The sequence below is a fragment of the Peromyscus leucopus genome, chromosome 8b (assembly GCF_004664715.2).
Source record: "Peromyscus leucopus breed LL Stock chromosome 8b, UCI_PerLeu_2.1, whole genome shotgun sequence".
Classification (NCBI taxonomy): Eukaryota; Metazoa; Chordata; class Mammalia; order Rodentia; family Cricetidae; genus Peromyscus; species Peromyscus leucopus.
This window is the reverse complement of record NC_051086.1, coordinates 78,864,690-78,885,693: the sequence shown is the minus strand read 5'-3', so window position 1 is coordinate 78,885,693 and position 21,004 is coordinate 78,864,690. Positions and strand designations below refer to the sequence as shown.

At 47.0% G+C, this 21,004-nt stretch overlaps 1 protein-coding gene across 1 annotated transcript in view; it reads right to left on the bottom strand.

Moving 5' to 3' along the window:
- Positions 1-21,004, bottom strand: part of Slc39a11 (solute carrier family 39 member 11) — a 352,128-nt gene that overhangs the window by 134,020 nt on the left and 197,104 nt on the right. The window contains exon 6 of the mRNA XM_028865298.2: positions 8,937-9,107. Within this exon, the coding sequence (XP_028721131.1) occupies positions 8,937-9,107 (171 nt within the window). The remainder of the gene's footprint in view (positions 1-8,936; positions 9,108-21,004) is intronic.

The following is a 21,004-nucleotide window of genomic DNA, read 5'->3' as shown; positions in this document are numbered from 1 at the left end:
GTACTCATGTGTATATGTATGCACACATTTGTACAAGTACACATGTACATGTGTATGTATGTGTACAGAAACCAGATGTCCATGTCAGGACATGCTCAACCACTCTCCACCCTGTTTTTTGAGACAGGGTCTCTCTCTCAATGAACCTGAAACTCCTGGATTCAGCTAGACTGGCTGGCCACCAAACTCCAGGGATCCTCTTCCTTAATAAGCTAGGCATAGTGGCTCATTCCTACAATGCCAGTACCTAAGCTGCCGAGGCAGTAGGATTGCCAGAGTTTTAGGCCAGCCTGGGATACAGAGTGGGTTCCAGGCTAGCTTGGGCTATAGAGGAAGACCTTGTCTAAAAAAAAAAAAAAAAGCTAAACAGATACATAGCTAAACAAATGAGGCCTTATTTACATCCTGTATTGGCCATGGGAGCAAGGCGGCCTGAGGTTAACCAGAAACTTGGCAGATCCATACAAAAACTGTCTTCCAACTATCTGGCTTTGACTCCTCTCTTTACATATGAGGCAGGGGAATGACATGACAGAGTCCATGTGGAAACTAGTCTTCATTTTAACACAAGTCCAAGTGCAGCCATAGCTTGTGGCTTTGGCCAGGAAGCAGAGCTCTGGAGTCCTGTGTGTCCACAGTCCTTGGCAACAGTGGTGAGCCTCTCAGCTTGCCTGGCACTTCCACATGGGATCACACAGGGACCCTGGAACTGCAATTTCCCACTCTAGGAGTTCATGCCAGGCCTCATGCTCACATCCAATGGCATCATTTGAAAGTGTGCTCTCAACTTCTGCTACTGCACACACCCAGGAACACGATATGTTGAGCAAAATGTCATCCCATGCAGGAGCCCATGCTAATTATAATGTCAGGCCTCCCACTGAGGTGCAGATAATTAAAGGGGAATATTACAGTGTTTTCAAACTCCTGGAGTAAATGAGAGGGATCTTGAAGTAACCTGCTGGAGATGAGAATTAAAATGCTCTGAGCTGTCCCCCTTGAAAGTTACCTGACTAGACCTGGAAGATTAAGCTAAGGTGCCCTGAAGGAGAAGGAAGGGGGAGGCGGAGGGGGGGAATGAAGGAGGAGGGCAGGGAAAAGGAGGCAGAAACAAAGGAACTCGTGTTCACCAGGCTCTGCTCTACCGTGCAGTTGGGGGACACAGCAGGTGGCCTGCCTGTTGCAATAGCTGTTAGCTCACTCCATACCTAACTGCAAGGTGAAACGTTATCACCCATTCACATCTGCCAGCACTGAGATGCTCAGGCCTTTCCCCAAAGTCACACGGCTAGTAAGACTGAAGGGGCTAGTTCAGGCCTTACCGACTCCAGTCTGCGCCTGTCTGAGCCTGGTCCATCCTCACCTGCTGGTGATGGATGTGTGAAAGGGACACCACTCAGGCATTCCTTCTGCAACCCTGAGTGGCGCTCCCTTGGAACCCATCTAGGTTGCCCAGCCTGAGCCTGCTGCTGAACAGAGGCCAGGACATCTGGAGCGAGAAGTCCTCCAACACACCCGGCTGGTGCCACAGACGCTAACATTTCATGTTGTTAAAAAAAATAAAAATACAATAAAATAGGAAAGCAAAATGTGTTCTCTGAACTTTTTTTGGAAATAACTGAAGAGCTTTGCCATCCATGGCTAGAAAAGAGTCTGTGAACTCACCAAAGCAGGAGGAGAGGACCAGCTGAGCGAGAATCCACTCCACCTGCAGCAACTGTGTCCGCCAGGTTCCACCTTTGAACTTCTGCATCTCTGTCTCACTCAAGAGGACAAATATCCAAACACAATCACAGAATCCTTCCTATGGTGTCTAGATCTTCCAAATCCTTAGTAAATAAGTTTGAGTATCATCAATAATTCACGGCTGTGTGGCGCTCACCTGTTGGCTGGGCCCACACTACTGATTGCTGAAAACGATCCCACAATGTCTGGAAGCAAAATATAACTTAGAATGATTACATCATGTTTTTCCTAGGGAAATCCGTATCTAATAATAGAGTGTTCGACACAGTCTTTGTCCCAGGCAAGTGAGATGCTATGCTTTATTCTGTAACTACTAGCCTCTTGTAAGCTGTAGCCCCACCTTGTTCTGAGAGCTGGCCCTCCAAAGCTACCTGGGGGCAATGTGAACACTTGAAGCCCACAGAAGCCAGTGCCCTATGTCATGATCAGTAACACCCGGATATTTAGTGGCCCACTAAAATCCAACCCAAGTCAGGTGGTGGTGGTGCACACCTTTAATCCCAGCACTTGGGATGCAGAGCCAGGCAGATCTCTGTGAGTTCGAGGCCAGCCTGGTCTACAAAGCAAGATCTAGGATAGACACCAAAACTACACAGAGAAATAGAGAAATCCTGTCTCAAAAACAAACAAACAAACAAACAAAAAACCAACCAAACAAACAAAATCCAGCCCAAAATTGATTGGTACTCCTTAAAGAGTGGGACACACAGACACCCCAGGGCCAGTACTTCCTTGAGTGGCGCTGTAGTCAGTCCTGAGTTATAATATACGAAAAGCATGTAAGGCTGGAGGCCTGGAACAAAGTGGGAGGAGCTTAACAAAAGAAACAATGGACTTCAAAGAATGAAAGGCTCCTATGTGACAGGGCAGTTCCACCCCAACCTATGTAAACAGCAGAGCACGTCCACACAAAACACACTCCTACTCAACACTGACCAAGGCACAAAGAAGCCAAATGCCCGTGAGGAGATGAACATAGGCCCAGTGGCATGCACCCACATGGATGCTCCTTTTCTTGTCACTACAACAAAAGCATCTGAAGAGTTGACTGGTGTGCAGACTGAGCAGATATGGTCCTTCCTGGCAGGGAGGCCATGGAGGTGGGAGTGTGAGGAAACCGACCACATTGCATCTACAATCAGAAGCAGAGAGATGAACGCTTGGCCCGGCTCACTTTCTCGTCTTGATTCAGTCCCCACCCCTTAGGATGGTGTCCATATCCAGGCAGGTGGCCTCCACGTAGTGTAACCTCCCTGGAAACCCGAGGTGTGTCTTCACATGCAGTCCTGTCGAAGACGATTAACCATCCCATCACAGGATGGAGAACGCTCTGGGCTTGAACAGAAGCAGAACTAATATCAATGCTATAAAGCAAAGGAACCGAGTGAAAGAAACTAGTGCAGCTGCCACACACACACATGCCACACACATGCCACACATACACGACACACACACACACACACACACACACACACACACACACACACACACACACGCCACCATCCTTGGGAGAGCAGGGCGGGAAACGAGATGGAAAGTAGGGTGGAGTCAGGAGCTTGAGCTGGGGACCGGGAAATGACTGCTGCTGCCAGCCAGGTATGGGATGTCTCTGCAGGATGGCGAGAATGTATCAAGTAGACAATGGTGATAACTACACACCCTTCGACTCCCGTATACCTCGAAAGGGTGGGAATTACGGTATGTGGATCCTCTCTCAACTTCAAATGAGAAATTAGCCAGAACAGTGTCCTCTGTGTGAGAGGGTAAGAGACATCTTCAAGCTATTGATGGTCCTTGTGCGTCATGGGAGAAGAATGTTATGTGGTGACATTCTCCAGCAAGGGGAGAAAACACTTGAATATGCATGCTGTCACCTTCAGTAAATGACAGCCACGAGTGCATTTGCCGTGAACATCTTTTTTGTCACAAAAAGCAGAGTGGCCACACGAGTAGGGTGACATGGTGCTAGTTTAAATAGGTAAGCAGAGTAAGAGGTCCATTCGATGGGACAGCAACTGTTATGGCTGAATCCTGAAATGTGTCCCAAATGGTTTCATGACTTGAGGGTTTGGTCCCAGCTGGTGGCACTGTTTGGAGAGGTGAAGCCTAGCTAAAAGAAGGACACTGGGGGTTCCTTGTACCTGGTCTCTGGGTCCTGTCGCCTACGCCACAGACCAAGGTGCTCTCTGCTATGCCTTCTCCCTCCATGATGGGCTAAACCCAAGGAAACCGTGGGCCAAAACAAGTTTTTCTTCCCTTTGAACCCAACATCTGTTCCTCACTTAAGTGGTTTCTGTGAGGGACTGGAGTCAGTGGCACACAGTGAGGAGTTCAGCAACACCCCCAAGGTACGCTCACACCCTCACCGAACACACAGGAGAGAAAGCCCACTAAAGACTGTCTTTCTGGACCCACCCATCCTCTCACTGCAGAAGAGCCAGGGATAATGCAGCAGGGATACCTGCATTCAGCAGGTATGTAGAACTGTTTAGAAACCCAAACAGAAGCGGCCTGGGATGGGAAACAAGAAGACACAGCTGGTCCCCATGAGAAGTCCCAGGGCAAGATGAAAACTCAGGAAGACTCGAGCTAATTGTCTCTGGCCAGTGGTCCAGGGATTGTTTTGGTTTCTGTGGCCAGCCCATGAGGACGACAAAAACACCCAGTTCTAGTGCCTGAGCCTACCACAGTTACCCTCTTATCAAAAGGGAATGACCAGATTCCCAACTGTCCTGAGTTATCTGAGGAGGCTCTATATGCAGTCAAAGAATTCAAATAAGGAGGTGGAAGGAGGAGATCAGACCCAGCAGAGGAAACAGCGGGACATGGATTAGAGTGACAGCCATGCAGAAGCCTGAAGAGGCCTGAAAAAGCTTGCAGAGGCCTGCAGAAGCCTGCAGAAGCTGGAAGGAACAAGAATGGAGTCCTGCAACCCCACCCTGGAGCCTCTAGCAAATCAGTCTTGTCAACAACTTAAGAACTGATTTAAGACTTTTGACTTCCACAGCTGTAGAAGAACAAGTCTGATCTTTTTTCTTAAAATGATTATGTTAGTAAAAAGTTGTTAAAGCAACGATAGCTAACTAACACAGTCCTTCATCCTGTTTCCAATACAAAGGACGCTCATAGAAGACAGCTTTGGGGAGGTCATTAGGTCATGAGAATGGCACCCTTGGGAATGGCATTAGTTCCATTATTAGAGAGAGAGAGAGAGAGAGAGAGAGAGAGAGAGACTGAGACCCCAGAGAGTTCTTATCCTTGTTCCAACATGCAAGGCACTAGGCTAGCCCAAATAAGATTGTCCCTATTGTATAACTTCTCTCTCTACTGTGGTGGGTATGTTGAGAATCAGGGGTCCTGAGGTGGTGAACTCACTTGGGGAGATCCCCCTTTCCAAATCACTTTTATCTCATCACAAGTAAGCATATTTTTTCCATAGGGAAGTTTGTTTCTAAATCTTACAAAACCACGAAGAAAATAAAAATTAGTCATAACCCTATCCCTCAGGAACAGCCTGCCACCATTAATATTTTGTTTTCTAAATTTGTTCATGAGTTCCCTGAAACTAAAATCGCTTCTGACTCAAACGCCGAGCATTCCTTTTGAAGCCATTATTAGAAACTAGCAATGATGACAAGTCAAATAATTAAAATCAACCACTGTGCTGTCCTGGAGACATGAACAGCAGCCCTCAGGTCTCTATATCACAGCAACAACTGTCAAAATGAGCTCCGCTCTTGACTGTAAGGAGAGGAGGATGAGAAGTCGCAAGGGATGCAGGCTCCACTGGGGGTCTCCACAACCAAGCTGTGTGTGAGGGAGAGCGGCATGATGGATACCGTTCATCCCCAGCACCCACGCAAAAAGCTGGGTGTGCCAGCATGCATTTGTCACCCCAGAGCTGGCCAGGCAGATGTGAGAGGATCCCTGGGCTTTACAGGCCAGCCAGACTAGCTGCATCACTGAGCCCAGGTCCCGGTGAGAGGCCCTCACTCAGAGAGAGGGTAAGGTGAGGCTGAATGAGGAAAGTACCAGATATATCATCCTTTACAACACACACACACACACACACACACACACACACACACACACACACACACACACATTCACCCTTAGCACACCTGGTAGCCAACATACAAAGAGAATGAATCCTTCAGCTGCTCTGCCTCTGTTCTCCTAGAATGGAGGCAGGAAGCAGACGCACCTAGCCTTTCTGGAGCTGGAGTATAGAGTAGCCATGGACTAGGTCGGGGCTCTAGTACACGCTGTGATCTTCGCTTGCTAAAGGAATGTGGCGGTGACCTTTGAGAAAAAGGCCCCATCTCACAAGGGGAAACACAGAGATTTAAACAACTGAGTATATGACGGCACTTGTCACATCAGAGGGAGCTGCCCCACAGACCTGCTGTCCTGACACTCTGCCTAGCCTTAAGTCCAAAGAAGTGGAACTGCAATCTTGAGCCGAGGTCAACCTTTTTCCTTTAACTTGATTTCTCTCAGGTATTTTGTCACAGAGATGCAAAGTAACTAACAAAGGTCCGTGACTTCCCTGGAGTCAAGGGGGATCATGAAACCCAGAGGCTCAGAACTCCTTTGTCCTTCCAAGTGCCTGCAGGTGTGTCCTCACACTCTGGAACATTCCACAGCCAGGCTGCCCATTAACAAGCCTTCCTTCTTTCTTCCATGTCATGAGACAATTTTTTAAACAAAATGTCATCCTCAGGATGCACAAAACTGAACCAGCAAAGACAAAAACGTCAAAAAAAACCCATTGATTATCCATTAAGTTATTGTGGAATGTCTATCTGAAAGCCCGGGGTCTTGGGGAATGTCAAAGTTGCACCTCAATTTTCAATAAACCACAAAGGATGGTGTGAAAAAAGAGACCTTTTCAAAGCAGCTGGAACTGGACAGGCTCTCAAAATGACTCTTGTCAGAGATCAGCATGCTCCTACAGGAAGTGTGGGTGAGTCATTCTCTTCAGACTAAAGCACAAACCAGAGGCAGGGGCAGTGAACCCTGCTGGGAACTTCAGAGTTAGGTAATTTTTTTTTTTTTTTTTTTTTTTTTTTTCTGATGGAGTCTCATGTAACTCAAGCTGGCCTCGAACTTGTTATATAGCTAAGGACCTTCCAGCATGCTGGGACTATACCATGGCTGACAGGATGACACAGGTAACCCTGTTTCTGCCATGACTGGTATTTCACAGGCTGGAGGAGACTCGGGGGCTCCCAGACTTCCAGTGGGCAATTTAAGATAGGGTGGGGGCATGATGGGAGCCCCCAACAGTGCAGACCCACTCAGGTCTTCTCTGGGCACTGTGTGTAGGGGTCCCACGTACAACTCCATCAGAAGACACACTAAATGGAGAGCTCTAGGAAATTAACCAAGGATGTGCACGCACATCTGACTCAGAGGGCTAAGGCACCAAGAAGGAAATGGGAGAGAGATGGGCAATGAGGAAAATTCTAAGAAAAGCAGCCTGTGTATGATCCCATCATAAAAACTCCTGTAACTACAATGGAAATTACTAGAGAAACATGTGTCTCTCCTCCCAGAGAAAGAGCCCCACTTAGAAATGATCTGGTGCATGGTGTTTTAGGCAGATTCCATATATACTAGATATAATAACACAGATAAGGCTATACATGGTGTCTTCTTCACACAAATAAGAGAGTATCAAGTTCTCCAACGGGAATAACCTCATCCCTGCCGTGTCCTTTGCTTCTACAGAACCAACACCAGGAGACAGCAGAATCACATCTACATGAATGAGCCTTAAGAGAAAAACATTGTCACCTTAGAGAGCCATGGCTGGCTGGGCTGCTCCTGTAACAGGCAACAGACAGGCTCTAGGAACTCTCTGTGGACCCATAAAACAAATCACCTGCAACGGCCCCCAGGGAAGAGGACTACGCATGCTCAACTTTCCCCAAAAGACAAATGGGAATGATTAAGAACGCAAGACTGACAAAATCATGGTTGAGAGACCTGAGGAGCCTGGCCCACACAATGACCCCCATCTGTCAAGGCTCAGAGGGCCCGAGCATAGGCAATGGCTCTGCCCATGTTTGGTAGAAGTCTCCAAAGATACCAGTTGGCATATTAGTCCCACTTCATCCATGAGAAAACCAAAGAGTATTCAGAGATAAACTCATCAGCGGACGGCAGAGCTAGAGTTCCACCATGTGTTGCTAGCAGATCAGGATCCTTCATGCATTGATTTTCTGTGGTAGCCTTAGTGGTTTTTCATTTTATGCTTACCCGTGCCTTCTATTGCTCTAGAAGAAATATTATCTTTTAAATAAAACACCAGTAAGTCTTCTCCCATAAAACTAAATCCCAAGACATTAAATAAGTTGTTCTGTAATAGGAATAGATCTGAAAAGTACTTAGCAGGGAGAGGTCCCTACAAAGAAAGCACATGAGCCAAGTATGAATGTTAATCAAGGCAGAATTCCATACTGATTTTTTAATATGTGTGTGCAATGAGGTGTATGTTTGTGGATGTGCATATTTGCGTACAGGTCCACATGTGTGTGTGTGTGTGTTTATGTAAAAGCTACAAATCAATCTTTGGTGTCATTTCTCAGCACTATCCACTTAATTTTTGGCGGCAAGGTCTTTTGCTGGCCTGGAACTCACCAAATGAACTAGTTTGGCTGTCCAGCATGCCCCAGGGATCCTCCTGTCCCTACCTCCCCAGTACTGAGATGACAGGCTCATGCCACCGTACCCAGCTTTTTACCTGGGGTTCTGTGGATGAAACTCACACTGGCACAGCAAACACTTGACTGACTGAGCTATCTCCCAGGCCCCTGAATTCACTACATCCTTCAGAGCAACAGTCAGAACTGGAGACATCCTGCACTTACAGGAGGCTCCCTCTATCCCAGCAATCACGGGGGTTACAGAATTATGTTCCACATGATTTGGTACCTGGTACCAAATATGTAAAGGAAGGGACTCCTGGGTCAAAATGGCTGGGGTTATTTAAAGTAACTGGAATGAGGAGGTGGAAAATGCAAAGATCATTCTAGAATGAATGATGCATTGCATAGAGTGGCCTCCACTCCCCTTCAAATTGCACCCATGTCACTACTGACAGTTCCCCTCTTCAGCTGCAGGGCTGTGTGAGCAATGGCTCGATCATCAGTTGGGTGGCAGACAGCCCCAGGACCAGTCCTCACCTGGAACGTTGTGTAAGGTGATGGCCAGGATGAGCAGAGCGATCCTCCTCCAGCTGCTGACCCCAGGCTGCCCTGAGTTCCCTTGCACAGGTCCTGAGGGGGCAGTGCCTTCTGGGAGGGCAGCCGCTGCCACCTTCTTCCTCTGGTAGACCTCGCCATTCTCACTCTTGTCTGTACAAAAAGAATGGTGAGAAAGGGGCTGTGAAAATGTGCACTCCAATTCCTGGGCAGGCAGCAGCAAGAGGCAGCCCCCAAGCCAGAGATGATTCTGCATCCAGACTGCCACGGACCAAGCGTCTCCCCTGGGTGGCTCAGACACTCCCTGGGACAGTCATTCAGCAAGGACTCGGAAACTAGACACTATGCCTGGAGTCTAGGCTCTAAGAAGAATGAAAATGGCCACCTAAGGGGAGGGATGCTGGGGGCTGATAAGGAACACAGATTGTGGAATCAGTCCATCACTTATACTTATTGACCCTGCCACAGGCCAGTTGAGTGATGCTTGCTAATCAGGAGTTTTCACTGCCCTGTACTGTGGTTTCCTGATTCAAAACAACAGATCAGTGAAACATTTTCTGGAGGTGAAGGGGTTGTAGGGAGTGAGAGAAGTACAGGTTGAATGTGTGTGCTGTAGAGATTGGCACTGGTCATGTCAAGGACCAATACTTCAGCCCCATCGCAGTCCAGCTGTATATAATAACCTCGTCTCCTTGCCCAGCCATGTATAATAACTCTACCTCTTTGTCCAGCTGTATATAATAACCCCACCTCCTTGACTCAGCTGTATGCAATAACTCTACCTCTTTGTCCAGCTGTATATAATAACCCCACCTCCTTGACTCAGCTGTATTTGATAACCCTGCCTCCTTATCCAGCTATATGTAATAATCCCGCCTCCTTGTCCAGCCATGTATAATAACCCTGCCTCCTTGTTCAGCTGTATATAACCTTCCACTCTGTTCAACTCTTATACAACAAACACACTGAGTTTCTGGGGTGCTGCAGCTTCCTCATCAGAGAGCCCACCCTACCCGATCCCAGCTTTGGATGTTGAAGTGTCTGTGTGTTCGCATTCCTTCTTTCCCTCACCACTCCAGTTAGATCAATCCCTGGAACCAAGCAAGAACTCGGCAGAGGTTTGTGACGATTCAACAAGAGAAGACATGGGCATGCTTGGGATATTCTCAGTGCTGAATATACAGATTGGTACTGTTGGTAATATGTTCCCTTTCTCCCAGAACCCTCCAGAATTATGAATATGACCCTCCTCCTGGTCACCCTGAGACTCAAGGGGAACGCCTCAGGTGTCAGGATCAGCCAATCAGATTCCCTCTCCTAGAATGCAGTGTGATAAAGCCCACAGTGATTTAAGAGCAGCTGTAGCAGATAGACAGAAGGAAGCAATGTGCCCCAGAGACAGGCAAGCATACAGTCAAAGAGACAAACAGACAGAAATACATAGCAGCCCAGGTCCTGAAGAACACTCAGGGGCTGAGTTTCATATACTAACCATCTGAAAATTCCCCACTTTTATTGACAGTATGACAGCTCAGGACCCAAATTCCAGCCCTTGGGAGGCTGAGGCAGAAGAATCTCACGTGCAAGAGTAGGCAGGAATACATAATATAAGACTGTCTCAAAAAAGAATTCCCCTTGGTTTAGACTAGAGTGTTGCTGTTTCTCAGACAGTAGCCTTAATGGCGTTTCTTAGATGCATGGAGATCCTTGATATCGGGAGATGGCGGAAACTTCACACTCTGGCACTATAGTCCACGCCCTTGACTGAGGATGACAGGGACCCTCGAGAGTTCTCCTTCCCATCTCCACCCAGAGAACCTCCTTCCAGAAGTGGGAAATTCCTGCTATGAAGATGGAAGCAGACCTTCCTTAAATCCAGTGTAGGTAACAAGGGGGCTGGAGAGATAGTTCAGCATCTAAAAGCACTTGCCAATCAAGCCTGACAACCTGAATTTGATGTCTAGAACCCACAGTGGAAGGAGAGACCCGACTCCTGAGAGCAGTTCTCTGACCTCCATGCTGTGGCCTGTGTGCCCCACCCCACCGCTGTCACATACTAAAACCAGAAAGAACACCTCTGTGGCCCCTCGTGTGGACGTGTTTGATCTAATGCCTTCTTTGTCACACCAGCCTAGTACAGTTTGTCTCAACTTTTGGGATGCTGACTGTAGAGAACAGAGTCCCGTGGGGCTGGAGAGATGGTTCAGCAGTTAAAAGAACTCAAGTGTGGTTCCCAGTACTCATATCAGGTGGCTAACAAGTTCCTGTAACCCCAGCTCCTGAGGGAACCAAAGTCGTCTTCTGGCCTCTACAAGCAACTACATTCACACAGACAGACATGCAGACATACAACTACAAAAAGGTCTCTTTAAAAAGAGAAAGAAAGGGGAGGAGAGAGAAGGGGAGAGGAGAGGAGTGGAGAGAAGGAAAGAGAGGAGGGTAAGGGAGGGGAGAGCAGGGAAGGAGCATAAGAGGCTGGGAGGGAAGGAAAGCCTTTAATTGATCCTCCACAATGCATGACTCAAGGCTGGCCTCTAGAGAAGGTCGCATCTCAGCAGCTCTTCCTAGTCAGCCCTTGGAATTTGATCCAGGGCGTGTGGTGTTCACACTGTGAGTGTGAATAAGTGCGTGTGCTACTGACTCTTGGTTCTATCTTTATGGTCGGACATATTAGGCAGGTTTCCTGAATGTAGGCATGGGTATTTCTGGGTATATGAGGCGGAAGTGGACTCATACATCTTAAGTTGATAACATCTAGATGACTTTGGAATGCAGAGCCTGGTCAGGAGTTTCAGAATTCCAAGCCCCCAGTCTAGAGGCATCATGGGACACTTCAATGTTGTCCATGAGCCTAGCATCTGCTTCCCTGACTCCTCTTCCGGATGCCAAGGCTGGGATTCTCTTGTCCTGCATATCCATAGATGACATCTGGAGGGTACAAACCTGGAGCCATGAGCTGAGCAAACAAAGCCTCTGCTGCCTGGACACAACTGCCCCTGTCCCATGACAAGCCCTGATGTCCTCTCCATGACGGCGCAGAGCCATCTTGATCAGCAGCCACTTTCAAAAGCACAACGGAAGGCCGATCCAGTCTGCAGCCAAACACACGCAGATGGTCTGGAAGCGTGGCTGTGTCCTCCAGGATTTAAGACACATCTAGGGAGGTGAATATGGAGCTAGCCTCCTCTTTCACAGCCCGTGGGCCCGGGACACAGATGGCCTGCAGTCCCCGAGAGGGTGACTGGTTGAATCAAATGGGCCCAGTGATGGGATCTCAGGCCTCCGGTGAATACAGCAATGCTAATTAACTGATCACCAGCCATGAGAGAGAGTGAATAAAATCCCCAGCTCTCACTAGAGATGAGTTCATTAGGATGACACAACAGGCAGATTCTCACCTACTGAGTGCACACAGCTTCAAATTCCTGAGAAACGTTTTTGTTTCTAAGCCCTGTTACAAAAAAACAGTAAGAGGGATGTAGAGGGACCACGTGCTGTGTGCATCCGAACAGCACCGGCAGGCAAATCACAAGTATGGAAGAACAGGCCTGGGGAGACAGATCATTCAGTTCAGCAATCATGTTGCATGTGTGAGGAGCTGAGTTCAGGTCCCCAGAAGCCTGGTAAAAATCTGGCAAGAGGCTGGCAAGATGGCTGCCAAGTTTGATTCCTGGGACGGACATGGTAAAAGCTGTTCTCTGACCTCCAAATGCATATCATAGCATGTGTGTGTTTGTGTGCATGCATGTGCACACACACTAAAATATATAAGTAAATATAAATTCAAGCCCAACAGATACCTGTAATCTTAGTGACAGCATGATGGGACTCGGAGATTCCTAGAATCTCACTGGAGCTCCAGGCCAAAGAGAAAGCCTGTCTCAAAAAAGTGGGACCACTAAGGAAGGACCAAAACCCACAGTGTCCTCTGACCTCTACACATGCATATTTGTACACACACAAGTATGCACATGCATGTGTGAGTGTTTTACCTGCGTGTATGTATGTGTACCATGTGCATACAGTGCCTATGATAGCCAGAAGAGGACACTGTTTCCCTTGAAACCAGAGTTACAGACGGTTCTGAGCCATCATGTGGATATTAGGAACTGAGCCCAGGTCCTTGGCAAGAGCAGGAAAAGCTCTTTAATTGCTGATCCATCTCTCCAGCTCTCAGAACTCAATTCTTAGAAAGCCATGTTACAATGCATATTTTTTAACTGTTCCTACTTAAGTTGATCTCTGAAAACAGTAAGGAAGGGGAAATATTAGTGGATCTTTTCCTTCCATGCTCTGTGTGTGTGTTTATACAAGTGAAAAAAATTAAAAGTGGGTGGACAACATGTGTCTGCAACCACAGTGTTGTCTCCAAGGCTCACCAACCAGCCAGCTGAATCAATGAGCTCCAGATTTGGAGAGAGACCTGTCTGAAAAACCAGGGTAGAGAGTGATTGAAGGACCCTTCACATACACATACACACATGCACCTATAAACATGGACACTATGCACATTATATATAATTAATTATATTAAATTATATTAAAGAGCATGTGTCAGAAAAGATATCCTCACACCCCAACACAGTTTCTTTCATTCCAACTTGCCTAGCCCCTTGTTCAGCTCATGACTGTGGATTCTGTCTTCTTCCATATCTGGAGTCAGGGCTGTGTAACAGCAAGGAGAATGGATGAAAGGACCACAGTGTCTGCCATGGGACCACAACTCTGTCACTGAATTACTTACTCTTCTATTGGTGAGATAAAACACCATGACCAAGACAACTTATAAAAGAAAGCATTTAATTGGGCTTACAGTTCCAGAAGGTTAGGATTTATGATGGTGGAAAGGAGGTATAGAGGCAGGAACAGCTGAGAGCTCACATCTCAAACCACAAGCAAGGGGCGGAGAGCACACTAGAAATGGCACAAGTCTTCTGGAAATGAACAAAGCCTGGCCCCAGTGACATCACCTCCAACGAGGTCATGCCTCCTAATCCTTCCCAAGTAGTTCTACCAACTGACAACAAAGTATTCAAACAGATGAGCCTCCGAGGGCCATTCTCATTCAAAGAGCCACATTCAGTTATTAGCTTCACCCAGCAAATGCTGCCACTGTTCCTAGTTTCCTTGCTGTAAAATGTATGTGCTTGATCATATCTATGCAGTGAGACTGTTCCAACAACTGAACCATGGGAGCATGGGGTACAGTGCCTGGCTCACAAAATGCACAACACAATCCATGGCCAGGTTTTATACTCTGCTACTGCACTTGAGAGTATGAAAGCATTTATTTTCTCTGTGATTTTTTTTTGGGGGGTGAATGTCCTGGGACTTTTTGCTTCGTTGTGAACCAATTATTTGCCAAATTATTTCTTTTAAATTCAAGCTATTACTTCCGCCTTTTTTTTTAAGTGCTAAAAGTTGTAGTAACCATCTCCTGCCACAGGGAGTCACATTTTTCTGTTACTTCCCTTCCAGAATGGGCACCTATCCTGGGAAAGGACCCTTTCTGTATGACATGATGCACCACGCCTTTAACTTCATGGACCATGGGCATCAGTGAAACCTGTAGAAGAGCTGGACCAGTCCCAGGAAGAGTCCAGTGCATGGGGAAGGAGTCTTATTCAAGTAAGGGAGAAACTTCACACACAGATCCGAAAGTCTCTTGTGTGCTTGGTTCTAAGTAACTGCTGGCCAGCAACTGGTTCCCTAAACCTGAACCACAGGGAAGCTTATCCTCTGAGCATTTCACACATGCAAAGACAAGTGTATATTCATATGCATTTAAAAATCAATAGGAAAGTGGCTGGAGAGCTGGCTTAGCAATGATAACCCTCGTTGTTCTTCCAGAACAACTGCACTCACATGTGCACATACACACACCTAGACATACACACATAAATAAGAGACTAAAAATGAACAAATAAGAAAGCATTTCCCTCTTTGGCCTCTTCCACTCTCTTTTCCACTGCCTCTTCAAACTGATTTTGGCCTCAAATTTGTAGAAAAGGATAAGGCTTCAAATAAGATGGGGACAAAAACAAGTCAGTTCTTGGCTTTTGATCTTCTGGGGACCTGCGTCCAGAAGGCTTAGAGGAAAAAATGAATTTCCACAGGGTTGATTTTTGACTTGGTAGTAATTTTGCTGAATGACTACCTTTGGGACACATTAGGCATTTGAGTTGTGGCCCAACTGTCAAGCACTGACAGGTGGGTCAGCTGCACAGTGACAATAAACTTGGCCTATCATCTGTCAAGAGAACAGTAAAACGGGAGGACACTATAGGCATCTCCACCTCGTAAATGCTCTGACTTCACTGAGTCTTACCAGATGGGGTCCTCGAATCTTACAGAGCCCTTTGAACTGACAACAGAGAGAAACAATGTAAGGATCTGGCATAAAAATCCATGTCAGAACATCCATGGAAGCCTCACCAATTGAACGCAAGCTATGAGTTGAAGGGACCATGGCAGGCCTGGGCTCTATCCATCCACTTTGCCACGGGGTCACACACCTCACTCAAAACATCCTCATCTATGGCCATGTTGCTGGTCACAAAATTACAAATGCATGACTGAAAGAACCATGGGAACTGACCAAGTCCACAGGAGAAGACGCAAACCACCATGACCTCACTGACTAAAAAGTAATAACGGAGGTTGGCGCACTTCCTTCTGCACACCCTAATGCGGTTGCACTGGGCTGAAATATCATATCATATGATGGTAGACTGCTCTTTGCTCCCACTAAACATAACAGAAGCACTTCCTCTTATGGTTAAATACCCTTTCAGCCATTGCCAAGCAATACAGATTAGTCCAGACTTTCTCATACCACTGGGCACCGAGACTGCTTCTAAATTGTTTCCTTATTAAATAGACTGCAAACACTAACCTATGCAAATGGTCAGAAATTTGGGAGGAGCAGGAACATGGTGCCACTGACACCACTACAAGCAGCATTTTGTCAGTCTCATCGGTCATACATATCTCAGTCAATGCCGGGTATTTCTCAAGAGTGCGTTCATTCATGGGATACAGGATATGGTGTTTCCCTTAATTTGCAATCTCTTTGACTTCAAGTAGAGCTGCCTATCATTTGCCACATTTCATTCCTCTTTTGTGAGACGCCCTCGGCCCAAATGAGGCCTCTTTAAGTAATTACCACGTGACTGGCTAATTCCTCACAGGCAGGTAATTTTCCCATGATCCACTTATGTCTGTCAATGATTGATGAGGTCTGCCTGGTAGCAGCGGGTGTTGGTGTTATACCAGACAGCTGCATCCACGAGGCCGAGGGGAGACATCCAGCAAATTGTCTTGATTTGTTTTGGGCTCCTTTGGAACTTTCTGGAGATCTTACCATGTCTGTTCTAAAACACTGTATCTGCTTAACTTATGAGAGCGTGTCACTGAAAGTTCATGGTCCCTGGTCATTTTCTCTCGATATTGAGACACATCTCTTTCTGGAAGCAGAGGAGGAGTATGGGTATCCCTCCCTTCCCTCAGCTTCCTGCCCCACCCCCAAGAGCTGCCCTAGGATCCTTATAAGATTTGGCAAACAATACTGAAAGAAAAACCTACTGACTGTGAACTGAGCCCCTGCTAAGGATATCAGGCACAGAAAATAAAAAGCAGATTAAGAATTTGTTCAGTTGGGTACGTATGAATTTCAGATTAAGAATTTGCTCATGTAAGTACAACCTAAGCATTGCATGGGAAAAGTTATACCAAAAAATTTATTTTTGAAATTCAAATTTAGGCACACTGTATTTTCTAAAAAATTTGTGTGTGTGAACATGCATGCACTCACTAGAGTATATGCATGTGTGTGTACGTGCTTCACATGTGTGTGCTTATGTGTGAGTCTGCGTGTGTGCGCGCGTGCGTGAGTGTGTGTGTATGTTTGCACTCATTTATACGGGTGCCTGTGGATGGCAGAGGGTGATGTCAATTGTCTTCCTCAATCAGTTTCCTGCCTTTTTATTTATTTTGACACAGGGCCTCCCCACCTGAGGGTCACTGTTTTGGCTAGACTGGCTGGCCACTGCTGCTGTGGATATTGCTCTATATAAATAAAACACTGATGGCCAGTGACCAGGCAGGAAGTAGGTGGCCAGGCAGGAAGTAGGTGGGACAAGGAGAGAGGAGAATTCTGGGAAGCAGAAGGCTGAGGAGGGAGACACTGCAGCCACGGCGAGGAGAAGCAACATGTAAAGATGCCAGTAAGCCACCAGCCACGTGGCAAAGTATAGATTTATAGAAATGTGTTAATTTAAGATATAAGAACAGTTAGCAAGAAGCCTGCCACGGCCATACAGTTTATAAGTGATATAAGCATCTGAGTGATTATTTTATACATGGATTGTGGGACTGCGGGGCTTGGGGACCCTGGAGAGAAGCCCTCCAGCAACACACTGCATCCCTGAGACTTTCCTGTCTCTGTCCCCTCATCCCTGAGGATCAGAACTCAGGTCCTCATGCTGGAGCAGCTCCCCCATCCAGGCCAGTAGGCTGCATCCTATCTGACACCGGGAACTGCCCAGTCAAGGACCTAGGTCCTCTGAGGAACAAGGGTGGAAAACTAATCACATTCTGCAAGGAGCAGGCAGGCACTTGCTCTGTCTGGAGCCTATTAAGGATGTTCTTCCTGTGCCTTCCACAGCTCCAGGCCGGAAAAGATTCCACTGGAGACCAAGGAAACTTAGTGAAAATAGAACGGAGTATTTGTCATGCTCTATTACTGACCTCTAGGCAGAGAGACATCTGGACCCCACCCTGGAGCTTAAGAAACAGGACCAGAAGTTTATTTACAACCTTCTTAGCTACAAAGGGTATTTCCATTTATCACTCCAACAAGCACAAGCCACACGATGACCAGAGGTCAGAAGCTGCCCATGTAAGGTGGCGGCTCAGTTAATTTCCTGGTCTTCTCAGGAAGTGCATGTTTTGACAGGCACCAAAAGCCGCCCCAGCTGTACCTTGAACACTTATGAATAAGCAAATGGGTTCGCATAATTGGCAGAAATTAAATGTACAGCTGCAGAAGAGGCAGGCTCACTATTAGCAAAGATTTCTCTTCCATTAAGCAAACCGCCCACTAAAATGTTCCTCATTCCAAGGATCCAGGTAAAATAATTTCCACTCTCAGGCAATAGAGCCCAAATCTCCAGTAATATTAAAAGCCCATCTACCACATCAGCTGTTCTATGTTAAGGGACAAACAGCTATCTCATGGACCTGGATTGACTTCTGGTGAGTTAATTATGATCTCAAAAATAAACCTTGGCTGGGCCTCAGAGATGCCTCTCTGCTCTTCCATAGCTGACCCTGAACCAGGCTGCCCGGTACAAGACCTCCTGCATGCAAACGAGACCATCCCAGACTCCAGAGAGCCCATCAGCAGCAAGACATCTGCATCCAAAAAGTCCCTGGCATGGCTGGGGAGATGCTCCGTTGGTAAAGTGCCTGTCACGCATCCATGAGGACCTGAGTTCAAATTGGCAGCACTCATGTAAAAAGCCAGGCATGGTGGTACACACTTGTGTTGGTTGGTTGGTTGGTTTGTTTTGTTTTGTTTTGAGTCATCTGGAAAGAGGGAACCTCAACTGAGAAAATGGCTAGACTTGAAAGTTAACATGTTCGACTGCCCAGGGACAAGCCATTCTAAGACACTTTATCCTGGACTATGCTCCAGTCCACATGTGGAATGCTGTCCTCTGGGCAGTAAAAGCTATTAGCACCTGGTATTAATCACTTTTCTGTGGCTGTGATAAGACATCATAACCACAGCCAGTTCTAAAAGAAAGAGTTTATTTGGGGCTTACAAATCCAGAGGGTTAGAGTCCATAGTGGCAGGGACAGCAGGAGGCTGACCTGAGAGCTGGGGACTCACAACTGGAAGCTGAGAGAGTATACTTGAAATGGCACGAGTCTTTTGAAACTGCAATGCCTGCCCTCAATGACACACTTCCTCCAGCGAGGCCAAACCGCCTAGTCCTCCCCAAACAGCACCGTCAGCTGGGCACCAAGGACTCAAATGTCTGAACTTATGAGGGACATCTCATGCAAACCACCACACATCTTCATCAAATGTGCTGTGCCTACCCACAAGAGATGCTCAGGAAGGAACCAGACCCTCTGGAAGATCAGAAATCAAGCCTGCTAATGTTCCTCATAGAAGAAGGGGTGGGGAGGTCAGCAGACTCTCACTTAAGATTCCAGCCACTCCCTCCTATGACCCACACCCAGCTTCATTTAATTCCACCGCACTAGTCAAGTTCTGGATTTGAAGACCATCATCCCTTTGGTCGGTCACTGGTTTGAGTAGACACTGTTCAGATCTCCCTACCATTAGTGCCCATTAAGTACTGGGCAGGCCTATGCCTGACCCTTCCCTGCATCTGGCCACCATGAATATACACGAGATTCTTTCTCAGTGCACAGGGGAGGGGGAGGCGGAAGGAACTTGAGATTCGAAGGCAGGGGCTGGAGAGATGGCTCAGTGGTTAAGAACTGGTGTTCCAGTCTCAGCACCCATACGGGGCAGCTCACAACCACCTGTAACTTCACCTTCCCTCTGGCATCTATGGTTACCTGCACACACGTGCTCACACACATTCTTTTTTTATTTCATAAGACAGAGAGGTAAAAGTAACTGGGTTGCCTTGGCAGAACTCATAATTTCCTTACCTCAGCTAAAAGCCCTTTCTGAGAGGCTTTCTGCTCCCACAGCACATGGAAAACGTAAAAGAAAATACAACCACAACAGATGGACTGAGAGAAAAATAAATTTCCCAAACTGAGAGAGGCATTCCTTCACTCTCCTTGGGGTTACCTATCAAAACCACCCCCTCTATTTTTATCTCCCAAACCCTCGCCTATCCTGTAAGTCATGACAACATCCATGAAAACTGGCAGCTCCTCCCATCAGAAGTTAGCCCATCCTGCGGGCTACCGTAAAAATGAAACCAAGGAGGAAAGGGGTTGTTTCAGCTTACTTTGCAGGTAACATCCATCACTGGGGGAAGTCAGGGCAGGAATGCAAGCAGCTGATGCAGAGACCATGGAGGAGTGCTGCTTACTGGCTTGCTCCCCATGGCTTGCTCAGCCCGCCTTTGTATAGCACCTAGGACCACCTACCCAGGGTTGGCACCCACAATGGGCTGTGCCCTCCCCGATCAATCACTAATTAAGAAAATACCCCACAGCCAGATGTTATGGAGGCATTTTCTCAATTGAGGTTCCTGCCTTTCAGTAACTCTAGCTTATGTAAAGTTGACATAAAACCAGACAGCACAACAGGGAAGCCTCCTTTACATCCTTAGACATAACACTCATCCCCATGAAACTCACCTCAGACCTTCCTCCCCTTCATAAAGACAGAAATAAATGAATGCATCCTGGAGCTTGGGTTTCTCCAGCCAATCTAGCTCCAGGCTGATGCAGGCATCCTGGGAAAAGTGGGCCCTCCAAAGGTCTCAGTTGCTTCTGGCTATAAAGGAGCCTATGCAGGTGGACCCCAGTATAACTCCTGACATGGCCTGAACATGCCCGTTCCAGACACCACCAGCCTCTGACCCTACTGTCAAAATGATCACTCAGTCCCATGAGCAAGAGCCCCATGCCATCTCCATGCCAGCACTAACTGAGCTCCCTAGCCTATGAGACTCCGAGAGCTTCAGAGAAAGCCTGCTTTAGCTACTCACAGAACGCCAGGGTCCAGTAAATGAGAAGGAAGGGCATTTGCTGGATGACAGGATGTCTCTTCATGCCATAAAATAATATACATGATTTTCCTTTGAAGTTCATTAAAATAATTTGTTTCTTTTTTAAATGATGAGGTTTCACTGTGGTGTTCAGGGTGTCCCCAAGCTCCTGGGCTCAAGGGGTCATCTTGCTTTGGTGGCCCAAGTAGTGGCAGTACAAACATATTGCAGCGCACCCAGCTAAAATGCCATCTGATAATATTATACATTCCTAAACCATAGAGAAAGTTCAGAAAACACCGATAAGCACTAAGAAAAACTAAAAATTACTTACCACTCAGT